General features: G+C 52.1%; 2 protein-coding genes across 5 annotated transcripts in view; both read right to left on the bottom strand.

Annotated features, from left to right (window-relative positions):
• Positions 1–3,914, bottom strand: part of Slc41a3 (solute carrier family 41 member 3) — a 50,153-nt gene extending 46,239 nt beyond the window's left edge. For 2 of the 4 annotated variants that reach the window (XM_075983517.1, XM_075983511.1), the window contains exon 1: positions 3,727–3,914. The gene's annotated coding sequence lies outside the window, so the exon portion shown is untranslated. Of the gene's footprint in view, positions 1–391; positions 494–3,726 lie in introns of those variants that run through there. The other 2 variants (XM_075983518.1, XM_075983513.1) reach the window with 2 other exon arrangements.
• A 3,639-nt stretch (positions 3,915–7,553) lies between these two features.
• The window catches only part of Aldh1l1 (aldehyde dehydrogenase 1 family member L1), a 48,426-nt gene continuing 42,778 nt past the window's right edge, over positions 7,554–13,201 (bottom strand). Inside the window, exons 20-23 of the mRNA XM_075983519.1 lie at positions 12,472–12,637; positions 10,104–10,209; positions 8,388–8,587; positions 7,554–7,838 (exon numbers count right to left, since the gene is read on the bottom strand). Coding sequence (XP_075839634.1) covers positions 7,783–7,838; positions 8,388–8,587; positions 10,104–10,209; positions 12,472–12,637 — 528 coding nt within the window. The 3' untranslated portion in view covers positions 7,554–7,782. The remainder of the gene's footprint in view (positions 7,839–8,387; positions 8,588–10,103; positions 10,210–12,471; positions 12,638–13,201) is intronic.

Raw genomic sequence — 13,201 nt, forward strand, 5'->3', positions numbered from 1 at the left:
TCTCTGGCGAAGAAGCAGTTTGAAAACCCCGAGTTTTTAAAGCTTTCTAGAAACGGTCTGGTAGACTGAGGTATCCTCCCAAGTCTGAGCTTGGCAATCTCGGGGGTTTCCACTGAGCGTAGAACTCGCTAAGCCAGCAGTGTGATTTGCAGGGATGTTCTCTGGGTGCTAAAGGAGTCAATCACGAACCCTAGAGTCAGGCACCCCGGGGTTCATCACCGGCAGAGGGAAGGGATGAGCGGGGCTGGTCTCTGAAGACCTTTGGAGCGAGAGAAAGACAGACTGACCGCTCCAGTGTGCCGCCTGCCAGATCCTGCGTCCCACGCCCCTTCCCAAGGCCCGTAGGGCTCCGCTTTCCCACGGTCTCCCCGGCTCCCCGGGCCGCGCTTACCGGTCCTCTCCCGGCTGGCGGCGAAAGCGAGGCGGTGGGGCGCGCGCTGGGTACCGCGGAGGCCTGCGGCGGGAGGAAGCGGGAAGGGCGGTCCGTGGACCAGTCCCGCCTTGCCCAGGCGCCCGGACCATGGGGCGGGGCCGCATGGGGGCGGAGTCTCAGAAAGGGAGGGGCTGTGTGGGTTGGCCTCGTGGGCGGGGCCAGGTCATGGGGTGAAGCTTGAGAACCTAGTTTTTAAAGCTTTCTAGTGAAGGTCTGGTGGACTGAGGCATCCATTTAACTCCCAAAGACTCCCAGTTTGGCAAACCCGGTGGTTTCCAAAGAGCACAGGACAGCTCGCTGAGCCTGCAGTGATGTGTGCAGGGATGCTCCCTGGGTGCTGAAGGCATCAATGACACGCCTCAGAGGAGGGACCGCTGCGGGGGACGGGCAAGGAGATCTGCCGGGATTTGGGAGGACTATAAGTAGGGCGGTGCCACGGTCAGGGGCGGGGCCGGGCAGCCGAGTTGTGTCACTGGCCTACAGCAGTGCACCGCAAGGGCCAGCTTTCCTCAGGGTCCACACCTGCTTGTTTTGTTTTCAATCTGACATCTCTAGATGTTTCACCTTTAAACACTTGAGTATGCATCGTAAAGTTCTGTCCTTCAACTCGGCTGGTTTGACTCAGAAATGACTGAGAGTTGTAGACAGGATATGGGCTGTCAGGGACCGGGTTCCTCTTCACCTGCAGGGGTAACTGTGGGCTGCCCAGGCTGACACAGGCCTGGAAGACCTAGCAGTGGTGAGCCTCAGTGGACACCAGCTCCTACAAACCGTCCTGGGTCCTTTGTGCTCCCCCCCCCTCCCCCGCACCCATGACTACTCTCTATCGGTTCAGGAATCCTGAGCCCTGGCTGGATGCAGCCAATTGCAGCTGCAGAAACCTGCTGTGCAAGACTATAGCTTTTAAGAGAGAAGTAAGATACTAAAGATACTAAAAAGGGCTGGGAAGATGCAACTCAGTGTTAAGACAGGCCAGTTCCTGGATTCTGTCCTCAGCAAATGAAAAACAACATAAAAAATAGTAGACAGCATTACACATGCTAGGGGAGATTACAGACTCAATTGCTTGTTTCCCAAATATATGCATTGAATTCTGAGCTCTCAGAGAAATGGCATTTGTTGTCAGGAGGTAACAATGAGTAAGAGAGGTCATAGGATGCAATCACAATGGGACTGAATCCTCTCAGGAAGAGGAAGAGACCCCACAGTGCACAGAGGGAAGACAGACAGGAAGAAGAATGACCAGAAATAGCCATCCCCGCACCTTGATCTTGAATCCATGCTGGTCTGCTTTCTTTTACCGTAAAGGGAAAGGGTTTATTTTGGCCCATAGTTTTGGAGGTTTCATAAAAGTTTCACTAGGGTTTTATCCCCAATTGAAGCGCTTTTGGGAGCTGGCAGAACTATAGGGAGGCGGGCTAGTGTGTGGGGACCAAAGTAACTGGTGTCATGGTCTTAGAGGGAACATTGGGCCTCAGCCCCTCCTCCCTGAGACAGGACTCTGGTGCAAACCCTTTGCTTGGAGGCTGACCCAGAGGGCACCGTGAGAGTGAAGAGGGAGGCAGGAAAATGCAAACAAGAGATTCACTGCAAACAGGCCAACACGGTGAGCAGCCACTCTGAGGGCTTCTGGGAACTCAGAGGTATCCTACCTGAAGTCCAACAGCACCAGTCATCACATGTGACTGTGCTCCTTGGGGACAGAGGTCACCAGAGGCAGGCAGGGGCAGAGCAGGGTGTCAGCAAGGCATCGGAAAGGTTTGGGGACATCAGCAAATAAACAGGTGCAATGACAGAGGAAAGCACAGTTTTCAGGACTCTGTACCGTGTGTTCTGCCTGCCACTCATCCTCACGCAGCCTGGGCCGTGCAGAGCTGCTGCCCTTTTATGGGTGAGTGAGCCAAGAGGCAAGAGGTGCCCATTTGCCCAAGGCTACATACACTGCCTTGGCAGAGCATGCTGCCTAGGCTCAGCAGTCTGGGCTGAGCCTAAAGCCATGGCTTTCCTTGAATAAGGCTGTCTGTCCTGAGCAAGTGAGTTGGTGAAAGAAAGGGATGGGTGGGTGGATGGATGGATGGATGGATGGGTGGATGGGTGGGTGGGTGGGATGGGTCAGTGGGTGGGTGGATGAAGCTGGCTGTTTTTGATTGTCCAGTTCCTGTTAAATGGTGATGGCTCAGGGCTGAGATGGGGCTCAGTGCCAGAGTGCTTGTCCAGGATACTCGGGATCCCATACATAGACACACACACAAAGACAGCACACAGACACACATGCAGAGACAGACACATACATGCATATTGTGCATGCGTACACATGTGCATGCATGTGCTCGTGCGTGCGCGTGCACACACACACACACACACACACACACACACCAACTATCCCGTGGATAATCTGTCTTTTTTATTTTGAAATAAGGTCTCACTATGTAGCATTGGCTGACCTGGAACTTGCTATGTAATCCAGGCTGGCCTCAAACCCAGAAAACCTGAGTCCAGCTCCTGAGTGCAGGAATTACAGCTATGCAACACCACACCTGTCATCTCTTTTCAAATATTAAATTTAAAATATTAATTTCACATACAAAATGGGAGTAAACTTTCCCCAAACAAAATTTTCTTTCTGGTTAGTTAGAAGATGCTTCAAGTCATCCAGGGTGGCCCCTCACTACTCCCCTCTGATACCCAAGAGCTAGCTTGGAATGCATCCCACCCCCCAAGCCGGTCCATCGAGGGCACAATGCCATCCCTGGCCTTTGTTTATACACCCGGGGAAGTCAGTCTACTTTCACTGCTTTTCTGTCAGGTCAATTGGCCTCCTGAGGATGTCTGCAGACAGCTGAGAACAGCCCCACAAGAGGCCCTGACTAGCATTGGGTTAGGCCAAGTATGAAGCAGATCTCACCCTAGCCCGACCCCTAGTCCTTCCTGGCAGCTGTGCGTGTGGCTGAGTGCTACCAGGAAGACAAAGCTGTCATTGAGAACCCACTAGTAATTTGCAAAACCATAAGCGAGAACAAAATTTTCATGCTGCAGTGGTCATAGCACTTGGACCATGGCACCACTAACACAGGGGTGGCCCACATTGCTGTGAAAGGCTGGAGTGGGCAGAGAAGGCATTGTAGTTGCTGTTCTCAGGCAGGAAATTGAGGCTTGCCCACCAGTTAGTGTCTGGCAGTGCTAGGTTTGGAAGGTAAGGTATGCTTCTGACTCATTAGCAAGACCCTCTTTACAGATCCTGGACTAACCCCGAACTGCCTAACCTTTGGAAACAATGAAAAGACTTGCCGTACTTCTCAGTGTGGACTCTTCGGTGGCTTCAGCAGTGCTGTTGTGTCTGTCTGGAGGACAAAAGTGGAAGCCAGGAGCTTGTGGGCCACGGTAGGGACAGCTCACACATAGGTACCGCTGCCGTCTGGAGACCTGACTCACTTCGATCTTCAGGGACAGCACCCGGGCAGCTCAACACCCCCTCATCTCTGGGCTGATCTGAGGCCTTGAGGAAGCTGACCTGACGCTAAAGATAGGTTTAGCTGACTGCACATAAGGAGCTGGCAAGGGGAGGGTATACCAGAGCAGCTGGGAGAGCCAGTACATAGGGTCTCCTCATAGAACACCGGCATTTCCCCTCAGGACCTTGCCAAGGGCCTGATTATCTCATGTTTGGGGGGCAGTAGATTATGAAAAGAAAAATGCCAGAACAGGAGGCATTTATTAGGGTTTCTATTGCTGTGAAGAGACACCATAACCAGGGCAATTCTTAAAAAAAAAAAACAAAACATTTAATTGGGTTGTTTACAGTTCCAGAGGTTCAGTCCATTATCATCATGGTGGGACACGGCAGTGTGCAGGAAGACATGGTGCTGGAGAAGGAGCTGAGAGTTCTACATCTTAACAGGCAGAAATAGGAAGTGATCTGTCTCACTAGATGTGGTTTGGGCATAGGAGACCTCAAAGCCCAACCCCAGAGCAGAGCAGGGATTAAAAGTCTAGCCTAGCCTAAAACCGTGGCTTTCAGTGAATAAGGCTGTCTGTCCTGAGCAAGTGAGTTGGTTAAAAGAAACAAATGACACACTTCCAACAAGGCCACACCTCCTCCAACAAGGCCACACCTCCTCCAAGGCCACTCCTCCAACAAGGCCACACCTTCAACAAGGCCACACCTATTCAAACAAGGCCACACCTCCTCCAACAAGGCCACACCTTCAACAAGGCCACACCTCCTCCAACCAAGGCCACACCTCCTTCAACAAGGCCACACCTCCAACAAGGCCACACCTCCTTCAACAAGGCCACACCTACTCCATTAAGGCCACACCTCTCAGTGTCACTCCCTTTGGGGGCCATTTTCTTTTTCTTTTCTTTCTTTATTTCTTTTTTCTTTTCTTTTTTTTTAAAACCCTTTATTTACTTTTATGTATGAGTGCTCTCTGCATGTACACCTGTACACCTGCATGCTGGAAGAGGGCATCCGATTCCCTTGTAGATGGTCGTGAGCCACCATGTGGGAACTGAACTAGGGACCTCTGGAAGAGCAGCCAGTGCTCTTAACCACTGAGCCACCTCTCCAGCCCGGCCATTTTCTTTCAAACCACTACAGGATGTTAAACCCTGTGACATATTTTAAATGTCATATGGAACACACACAATACACACACATGTGTGAGCACACACGTGCACATGTATGCTGAGGATAAAACCCAGAGCCTCTCTCACCTACATGACTGCTCTCCCTATCTGTCATCAGATAGGGATAAGCTATCCCTACCCCAGGAAGACCTTTAGATGGCTGTGGGCATGTGGTAAAGGCTGTAGACTGGGCTGTTTTATTTCCAGCCCAGCTGAATGTGAACTCTGGGTTCGCAGACTCAACTTGCCTTCCCTGTGTGTGCTTCCAGGGGCCCGCACGTTCAGAGGTCAGTACGCTAGCATTATCATTTGGAGGGACATAATTTTCTGTCCATAGCAGGCAAGGCCCCGTGAGCCCCATCATGGGACAACACGATGCAGCACCCTCTGGTGGATGTGCGAGGGACAGGTGGCTGTGCCCTAGCTAGACCCCAGAGCCTACCTTGACTTCCTCACCTATCTTACCACACACAAGCTTGCTGGTTGGCCAGAGACTCTCAGACCATCCAGATGTAAGGAAAGTAGGGTTCAGGGACAGGAGGGAGGTGGTGGTTGGAAATGACGGGTGGTATTTAGTGTCGCTAAACAACACCCTTAAAAATGGGCACAGTGGTAAGTCCTTATTGCACTTAGAACAGGATGCAAGGATGGACATACCCAAAGCAGGGGCCCTGCTGGGGAAGCAGGAAGGAAACAGTCCAGAAGCACTCCCCAACACACAAACACACACACACACACACACACACACACACACACACACACACACACCGGAACAAGCCTCGTGGAGGGAGCCACACATCACGTTTCATAGACCTGTAAGAAGACCTCTGAGAGGCTACAGCATCAGCATAGTGAGCCCTGGGCACAGCCCATCTCACCCGTTACATGGGGTAGAGCACCCACACACGGGGTATGGATTTCCCATTAGGAACTGGTGTCTCATAGCTGTGATCTGGGAGTTAAGGCCCTGGGGCCAATTCCAGGAGACTCAGGACCTGGGTTTCTGTCAGTGAGTCACTGCATAGCATGGGCTTCAAGGGTCTCATGATCTGGGAAGGGAAAAGCAGTGTCATAGCAGCCGCAGGACCTGAGCAAGCTAGCGTCTCTGCCTCAGTGGTCTAGTCAGTCCTTCTTCCCTGGACCACAGCATGCACAATACAGATGTGTGGGGAGGACTTAGAGGCCTGCCTGGCATCCAGCGCTCGCCAGTCTAATGTTGTTACCACTGCTTCTACCAGTGCTCACACATGGTGTCATAAGACCTACTGTCCTATGTCACTTTGAGTCTGGGATAAGCCGAGAACTGTGCTCTCAGGCAATGCTGTCCCTGTGCACAACAGCAGGCATGAGGTGGCGGTACAGCTCAGGAGTGAGAACTTGCTGCTTTACCTGATAGCCTCTACCCATGTCTGCCAGCCCACAACTGCCTGCAACTCCGGCTTCAAGGGATCTGATGCCCTCTTCTGTTCTCTTCTGGTATCTGCATGCATGTGCACATAGACACAAATGCACAGACCAAAAAAGCAATAATCTTTTTAAAAATGAGTACACGGACACTGGTTGTCTTAGAGAACACTCGGCGGTGCCGCCGTGAGCCACTTCACTTCACTCCAGCAGCGATGCAGAGGGGTTTCCACAGCTCCACCCGAAACCCAGGAGTGATGTGCTTCCACCACATCACTTACGGCATGGTAGGTGACAGGAATTCCTAAACCCACAGGGATCTATATCAGGGAATGCGGCTTCCCACTGATCAGGGGTCATGATGAGACTTGCACTGTGCTTAAGAGATGGGCAGGGATGCGGTGCAAGGCCAGGACACCACATAGGCCTGGTTGAACTTTCCCAAACCAGCACAGGTCACTAGGTCACTCCCTGCCTGGTCAGGGGATCTGAGGAAGATCAAAGAAACCATTAAAACATTTGGACCCAGAAAGGCAGAGCCAGAGGGAGGTGACAGTGGTTGGCATGTCAAGAAGAGTGGGCATATTGGAGAAACCAAGGCAACGGCAAGTCTGTGGTGTGTGGGACCTTCAGGATGAGGGTGTAGGGTAGAGGGCCTCGGGTGGGCACACAGGTGGCAGAAGGCTTGTGGGGCCTGTGCTCCTGGCTGAGGTGGGGTGGTGTAAGATAATGAGAAATCCAGACAGGGGTGCTGCCCAGGTCTTAGATGCCAGGCAGGGTGAAGCTCCTGCCACAGGCCCCAGGTTGCCATCACGAATGCTCCAGTTCACTGAGTGGCTGGTGAGGACTAGGGTCCTTGCAGAGGAGACTGGGCTGCTTCATGGCCCAGGGCTTGTCCCCAACTCCCGGCCGAATCCCCCTTCTCAGCTCTTGCCTTTGGAGGTGGGTGCTGACACACTCATTTCCTTCTGTGTATCTGCTAAGGTTCAGTCTCTGCAGGCCAAGTGATGCTATATGCCCCGGACTCGGGGTGACTGCTCCTTCTGGGGCCATCTGGAGCACCCACAGACAGAATGGTGACACAAAGTGCACGCTACCCCTGCTCACATCTTTATTCATCCTGGCCATGACTGCCCACTCCACTTGGAGCCACTTCGGATTGCTCCGAGGGTGTCCTGTCACCCAGCGGTGCAGGGTGATAGCTCCAGAGATGTAAGGGGGCGGTGCTGTGACAGAAGGGTTCTCAGGCAGGAGACGGGGTCCAGGGTCCCTGAGGGGAGGCCACCAGGATACAGAAGCACCATGGAGACCTGGCTTCAGTACTCAAAAGTCACGGTCTTGACCCGCAGGTACTCGTTCAGGGCTGCCTCTCCTGCGAGAAAACACACACCGCTGGGAAACCTACCGCTGTTCCTTTCAGGGGATCCCTGAGATGAGCACACCTGTGGGCTGCCTCGCTCTCTCCACAGATGAGAAACCAAGGCCCCGGGGAAGCCACATACCCAACCCAGGTCGTCCTGTAGTAAGCTAAGGGTTTGGACGCCAGTGCAGGCAGGGGAATGCAGAACCAATCTGGGCAGCCATTCTAGAAGCTTTCCTGCCTCCCTACCATTGCAATGGTAATGCAGGTAGGATAAGTGCCCTGCTGGCTACCAGCAGCCAAGAAGTTGTCTTCCTGCCTACATATAGTAGATATATAATATATATATCTACTGTATATATTCTTTCTGCTCCTGTGTGCTGTCTCAGAAATGACATTGGTCCCAAAAGGTCCCCCCTCCCAGCAAGAACTGAGCAGCTACCAGCTATCTTGTCCAATGTGACACCCCAGCACTGGGGACAGAACCTGGCACTTGGTGGCCTTTGGCGGGTGTTTGCTGAGTGAATACGTAAAAGTAGCCCCAGGACAGGGTTTAGTTACCCAGATCTTTGCCAAATCCAGACTGTTTGAATCCTCCGAAGGGTGCGGCCACATCTGTTTTGTTGTAGGTGTTGACGAACACAGTGCCCGCCTGGAGTTTGTCACTGACATACAGGGCCTTGTTGATATCCCGGGTGAAGACACCAGAGGCCAGGCCAAACTCTGTGGCATTGGCCCGAGACAGCACAGCATCCACGTCCCTGTGGGGGAAGTGCAAGAACTCACTGAGGGATGCTCTAAGAACCCATTTTTGGACTGGGGATGAGGGAAAATCAGAATCTGCTTCCCCAAAGTGTCTAAGCCAATGCTCCTTGACCAGGAGACCCCAAAAGGAAAAACCTGTGCTGAGATTGCAGAAGGGGGCAGCAGAGAGAAAGACGAGGAGGGTCGGGGGCGTAGTTAAATATTTCACAGAGCAGATCTGGGCAGGGGGCCTCGTGCAGAAAGGGAGCTCAGAGAGGCAGCTTTAGGCAGAGGTAGACTGAGCATTCAGCAGACATCAGACCTAAGAGCTGGAGTCGTGTCTGCCTGGCAGAGACTGTGTAATCTGTCTACTGCAGTCAGCATCAGCTGGTGATGGTAGTCACATCGTGACAATTGGTTGGAAAAGGTGAAGACGGAAGTGTCATTTGCCTGAAAAATGAGTGAGGAAAAGGTGTGGCCGGTCAAAGGTGTCCACAGAGCTGTAGTTCCTCCACAGTGAGTGGACCCTTCCTTCTCTTTAACCTGTGGCCTGGATGGCTCCTGGACCAGGGTGTGTTCTGAGGCTAGCTCCTGAGGAGCTTGGCTGCCTCCAACTGGCTTTCACGGGACCTGGGCTCCAGGCCAGGGACCTGAGGCTGCCATGGAGAGATAGCCCAAGCCCAGGTGAGCATAGCTACTTCCTTTGTACCAGGCAAGTCCAGATGTAGCACAGAGCTGAGACAGGCTCACTCCATTCAACCAACCTGAAGCATGGGCTCATTCATGATTGAGACCCAATGCCATAGTTGTCCCAGGCCATTTGGACAGGACCAGGTTAGGTCTCAGCAGGACACTATAAGAACAAGACCCAGTAGGCTGTAAGTAATACCAGAAATGGAGGACAAACACAGGGAAGCCGGGACATGCAAGGAAATCGCCTTTTATTCATCTAGGCCTGGAGGCCATCCTGGCCCAGGAGAGGGAGGGCAAAGGGAGCCCCGTGTTCTTCAAGAGGCCTATGCAGGCAGCCCAGGCACCGTGTACAGGCTCTTTACTAACTTGGTTTCCTTCTCATGGACCATCTCTCACAGTTGATGTCAAGACTCCAGACACAGAGAAAAAGCCCTGAGATGTTGTAGGATAATGCTTTTGTACACTGTAAAGATTTATTAAACTCATACTGGTTTAATAAAATGCTGATTGCCCAATATCCAGGCAGGAACTATCGGTGGGGCAACCAGACTAAGAGAATTTTGGGAAGAGGAAAGGAGAGACACAGTCATCACCCAGATGCAGAGGAAACAAGATGAGAATGTATCACTGAGAAAAGATACCAAGCTACATGACTAAATATAGACGAGAATTATGGGTTAATTTAAGTTGTAAGAGGTAGTTAATAGTAAGCCTGAGCTAATAGACCAAGCAGTTTATAATTAATATAAGCCCCTATGTATTTCTTTGGGACTGAAGGGCTGTAGGACCAGGAGGGACAGAAACTTCCGTCTACACTGAGAGGTGTGGTGAATCACATACCCGTCAGCAAACCGAGAGATGATCATGATGGGCCCGAAGGACTCCTCTTTAGCAATGTACATGTGGTCCTCCACGTTGGTGAAGACGGTTGGCTGAAAGAAGAAGCCTGTAGGGGAGACAGTGACCTGAGGCATGTAGGAGGTGCAGGTCCCTGACTGTCTCCTCCCTATTCTGGTCAGGGCCTGGCTCACACAACACTCTTTTCACTATAGACCCAGGAGCCTCATCCTCTGCCTTTCAGGTAGAATTGGTCAAGAAGAGCCAGCCCTGATCTGTCCTATTCTTGAATGGGTTCTAGAAAATTCCCCACCCTATTGTTCAGAGAATAGATGGGCTGCGCTCATGTTCCCTGGGGATGTACTAGCTAGCTCCACTGGATCCCTCTCTCTGCTCTGTGAACAGTGCTTACCCCAAACTTTGCAGCTCACCCCCTGCTAGGGCTTGCCATACTGTCCCCAGCCTTAGGGAACTCGCACACTGGTGATACAGGAAAGTTTGCTTCACATGAGCTAAATGTTGAGTTGTTCTCTGGTTGGGACACTGGGGAGCTTTTTGCCAAGCTGAGGAGCAGCAAATACAGAAGATGAGAAGCATCTAGAGAGAGTGCAGGAGATGGTGGGTGGGGGTGAAGGGCAACTCACACTGTCTGCAAATGAGGCCATGGAGGCAGTTGGGGAACTTGCCCCTGAAGCATTGGAACCCAAGTACTGAGCACTGGAACCCAAGAACTCTCATGGGGTGAAGAAACAAAGGGTCAATGACTCCCGGGGACACTTGGCAGGATAAGCTGCAGAAGGTGGCAGGGATGCAGGAGAATCAAGGTATAGATGAGGTGCCAAACTTAACAGGACCAAAAGAGAATGAAAATCAAGGGGTCAGAAAGAGGGGCGTGTCCTTTCTTCACCTCTTCAATTCCATCAGTTAATGAGAGCCTCCTCTGTGTGGGGCTCCTTACAGGGTGTAAAAGGCAGACACCAAAGGCAGGCAGGGTGTGGAGCTGCTGTGCTGTGGGCAGGCAGCACAAGGCTCCATCCACGTGGCTTCTGCTCCCCTGGTTTGAGTGCCTAGAACTGAGTAGATTACAGAGAAGCAAGTGTGTCGGGGTCAGACACTGCTTGTTTCAATAAGAATGGGCCCTACAGGCTCATGTATTTTAATGCTTGGCCCCCAGCTGGTGGAACTGCTTGGGAAGGACTAGGAGGTATGGCCTTATTATGGAGGTGTGTATCTGGGGGCAGGCTGTAGGGTTTCAAATGCCCAAACCATTCTCTGTCAGCTCTCTCTGCCTCATAGATGCTATCTCAAGCTGTGAGCTCTCAGCTACTGCTCCAGTGCCGTAACTGCCTGCCTGCTCCATGCTCCCCACCATGATGGTCATGGATTCACCCCCTGAATCTGTAAGCCCCCAGTAAACCCTTCAGTAAGTTGCCTTGGTCATGGTGTGTTCACAGCCATAGAAAAGTGACTAAGACATTCATTGAGATGATTACTGAAGCCAAGTGCCTGGTGCCACTCAGGTACCTAATTCTGGCTGTGTCAGGAGCTCTAGATGGGTGACCTGAGCCATGTGTCTATGAAGATCTGCACCATCTCAAAGATGGGCCACTCCAGGCAAAGGCTCACTCCTAGCTGAGGGCAGCTGGCCACCAGTGGTGGGACACTGTGGCATTGCCACCTGTTGCCTAGCAACTAAAGCATTCCCTGAAGGGAGGAAGGAAGCTCACAACACTCAAGCAAATGACCTGAGATAAGGCCCCTGCCACCCGCCCACTAAGCAGTGAAAAGGGAGAAGAGACGGCAGTGGAGCTGCCTCCAAGTTGTTCCAGGATGCAGCTTTTGGGAGTCGTCACCTAGGCTCTGTGCCTTTGAGCCAATCATGCTCCTGTGAGTGACCCCAATAAAATCACTGGCTCACTAGGCTAGATATCGACAGGGCCATCTCTTTTGGTGGCCACTGGTTCCCTATCTGGGGTGAGTGGGCATTAGTTCATGTCTTCCCAGAAGTTACACAACACACAAAACAACTGCTCAGAAGAGAAGCCAAAGAGCGAGAACCTTGAACTCAAGTCAGAGGAGACTGACGCCACGGCACAGTGATGCAATAGCAACACCCTGCACAGCAGATTACACCAGCACTGGGGAATGTTCTGGACTCCTCCCTCACCTTCCCAGTTCCAGACCTGGGTCAAGAGGGTGACCAAACAGACAAGGGCCATTACATCCAAGATCCCAATTTGAACTGGAGGCCTGGATCCTGACCACACTGGTATTTGGCCTTCAGCTTTGTCCAGTTAGGGCTGGGTTGAAAACCAGAGGTCTAGTATTTGCTGCCTCAGTTTACCCAAGCGAGATGGAGAACTTGACTGACCTGGCCTCGGGACTTGGTTCCCACCACAGACCAGTGTGGCCCCTTCCTTCACACCACGCTGGCAATACTCCACCAGCTTCTTCAGGTGGGCCTCGTGGTTCTGCGGGCCATGGTTGGTGTCTCTGTCCAGAGGGTTGCCGATTTTCATCTTCCCCACTTCCTCCACCTGCAGAAAGTCCTCGGGTCAGGTTGTGCTCAGTGCCACAGTCAGTCCCGGGACAGCTCCCACCTCTGTGGTTTATACCGGTCACAGGTCCTTGAAGAATGTGTGGAAGCCATTTCCCAGCTAAGGGGGCTTTCCCAGTCTGACTCCAAACCTATCTACTAGAGGAGTCTCAGTGACTGAATAGAGAGAAGGGTCCAAGGCTCAAGTCTACCTACTGCTGCTTTCATTTTCCTCGGCTTCAACAAATCATTTGGGAGTGGCCCTCTCTGGGAAGCCCGCTTCTGTCACCTTCAAAGTAAGCCTAGGCTTTGGAACGTAAAGATGCTACTGGAGTATCACTGCGGAGTGACAGGAGGTGACCTAATGACTCTGGAGTTTAGATGTCAGAAGGACAGAAAATGAGTTGGGGTTCACAAAGATGTGTAACTCCAGTTCCAGGGGAGCCAGTGGCATCTTCTGACCTCTGCAGACACCAAGCATGAAGTGTACATACACACATGCAGGAGAAACACATATCCACATAAAATAATCTTTTTTTAAAACAATGAATCAGGATGTAGGCTG

The sequence above is a fragment of the Microtus pennsylvanicus genome, chromosome 8 (assembly GCF_037038515.1).
Source record: "Microtus pennsylvanicus isolate mMicPen1 chromosome 8, mMicPen1.hap1, whole genome shotgun sequence".
In the NCBI taxonomy this organism is placed as follows: domain Eukaryota; kingdom Metazoa; phylum Chordata; class Mammalia; order Rodentia; family Cricetidae; genus Microtus; species Microtus pennsylvanicus.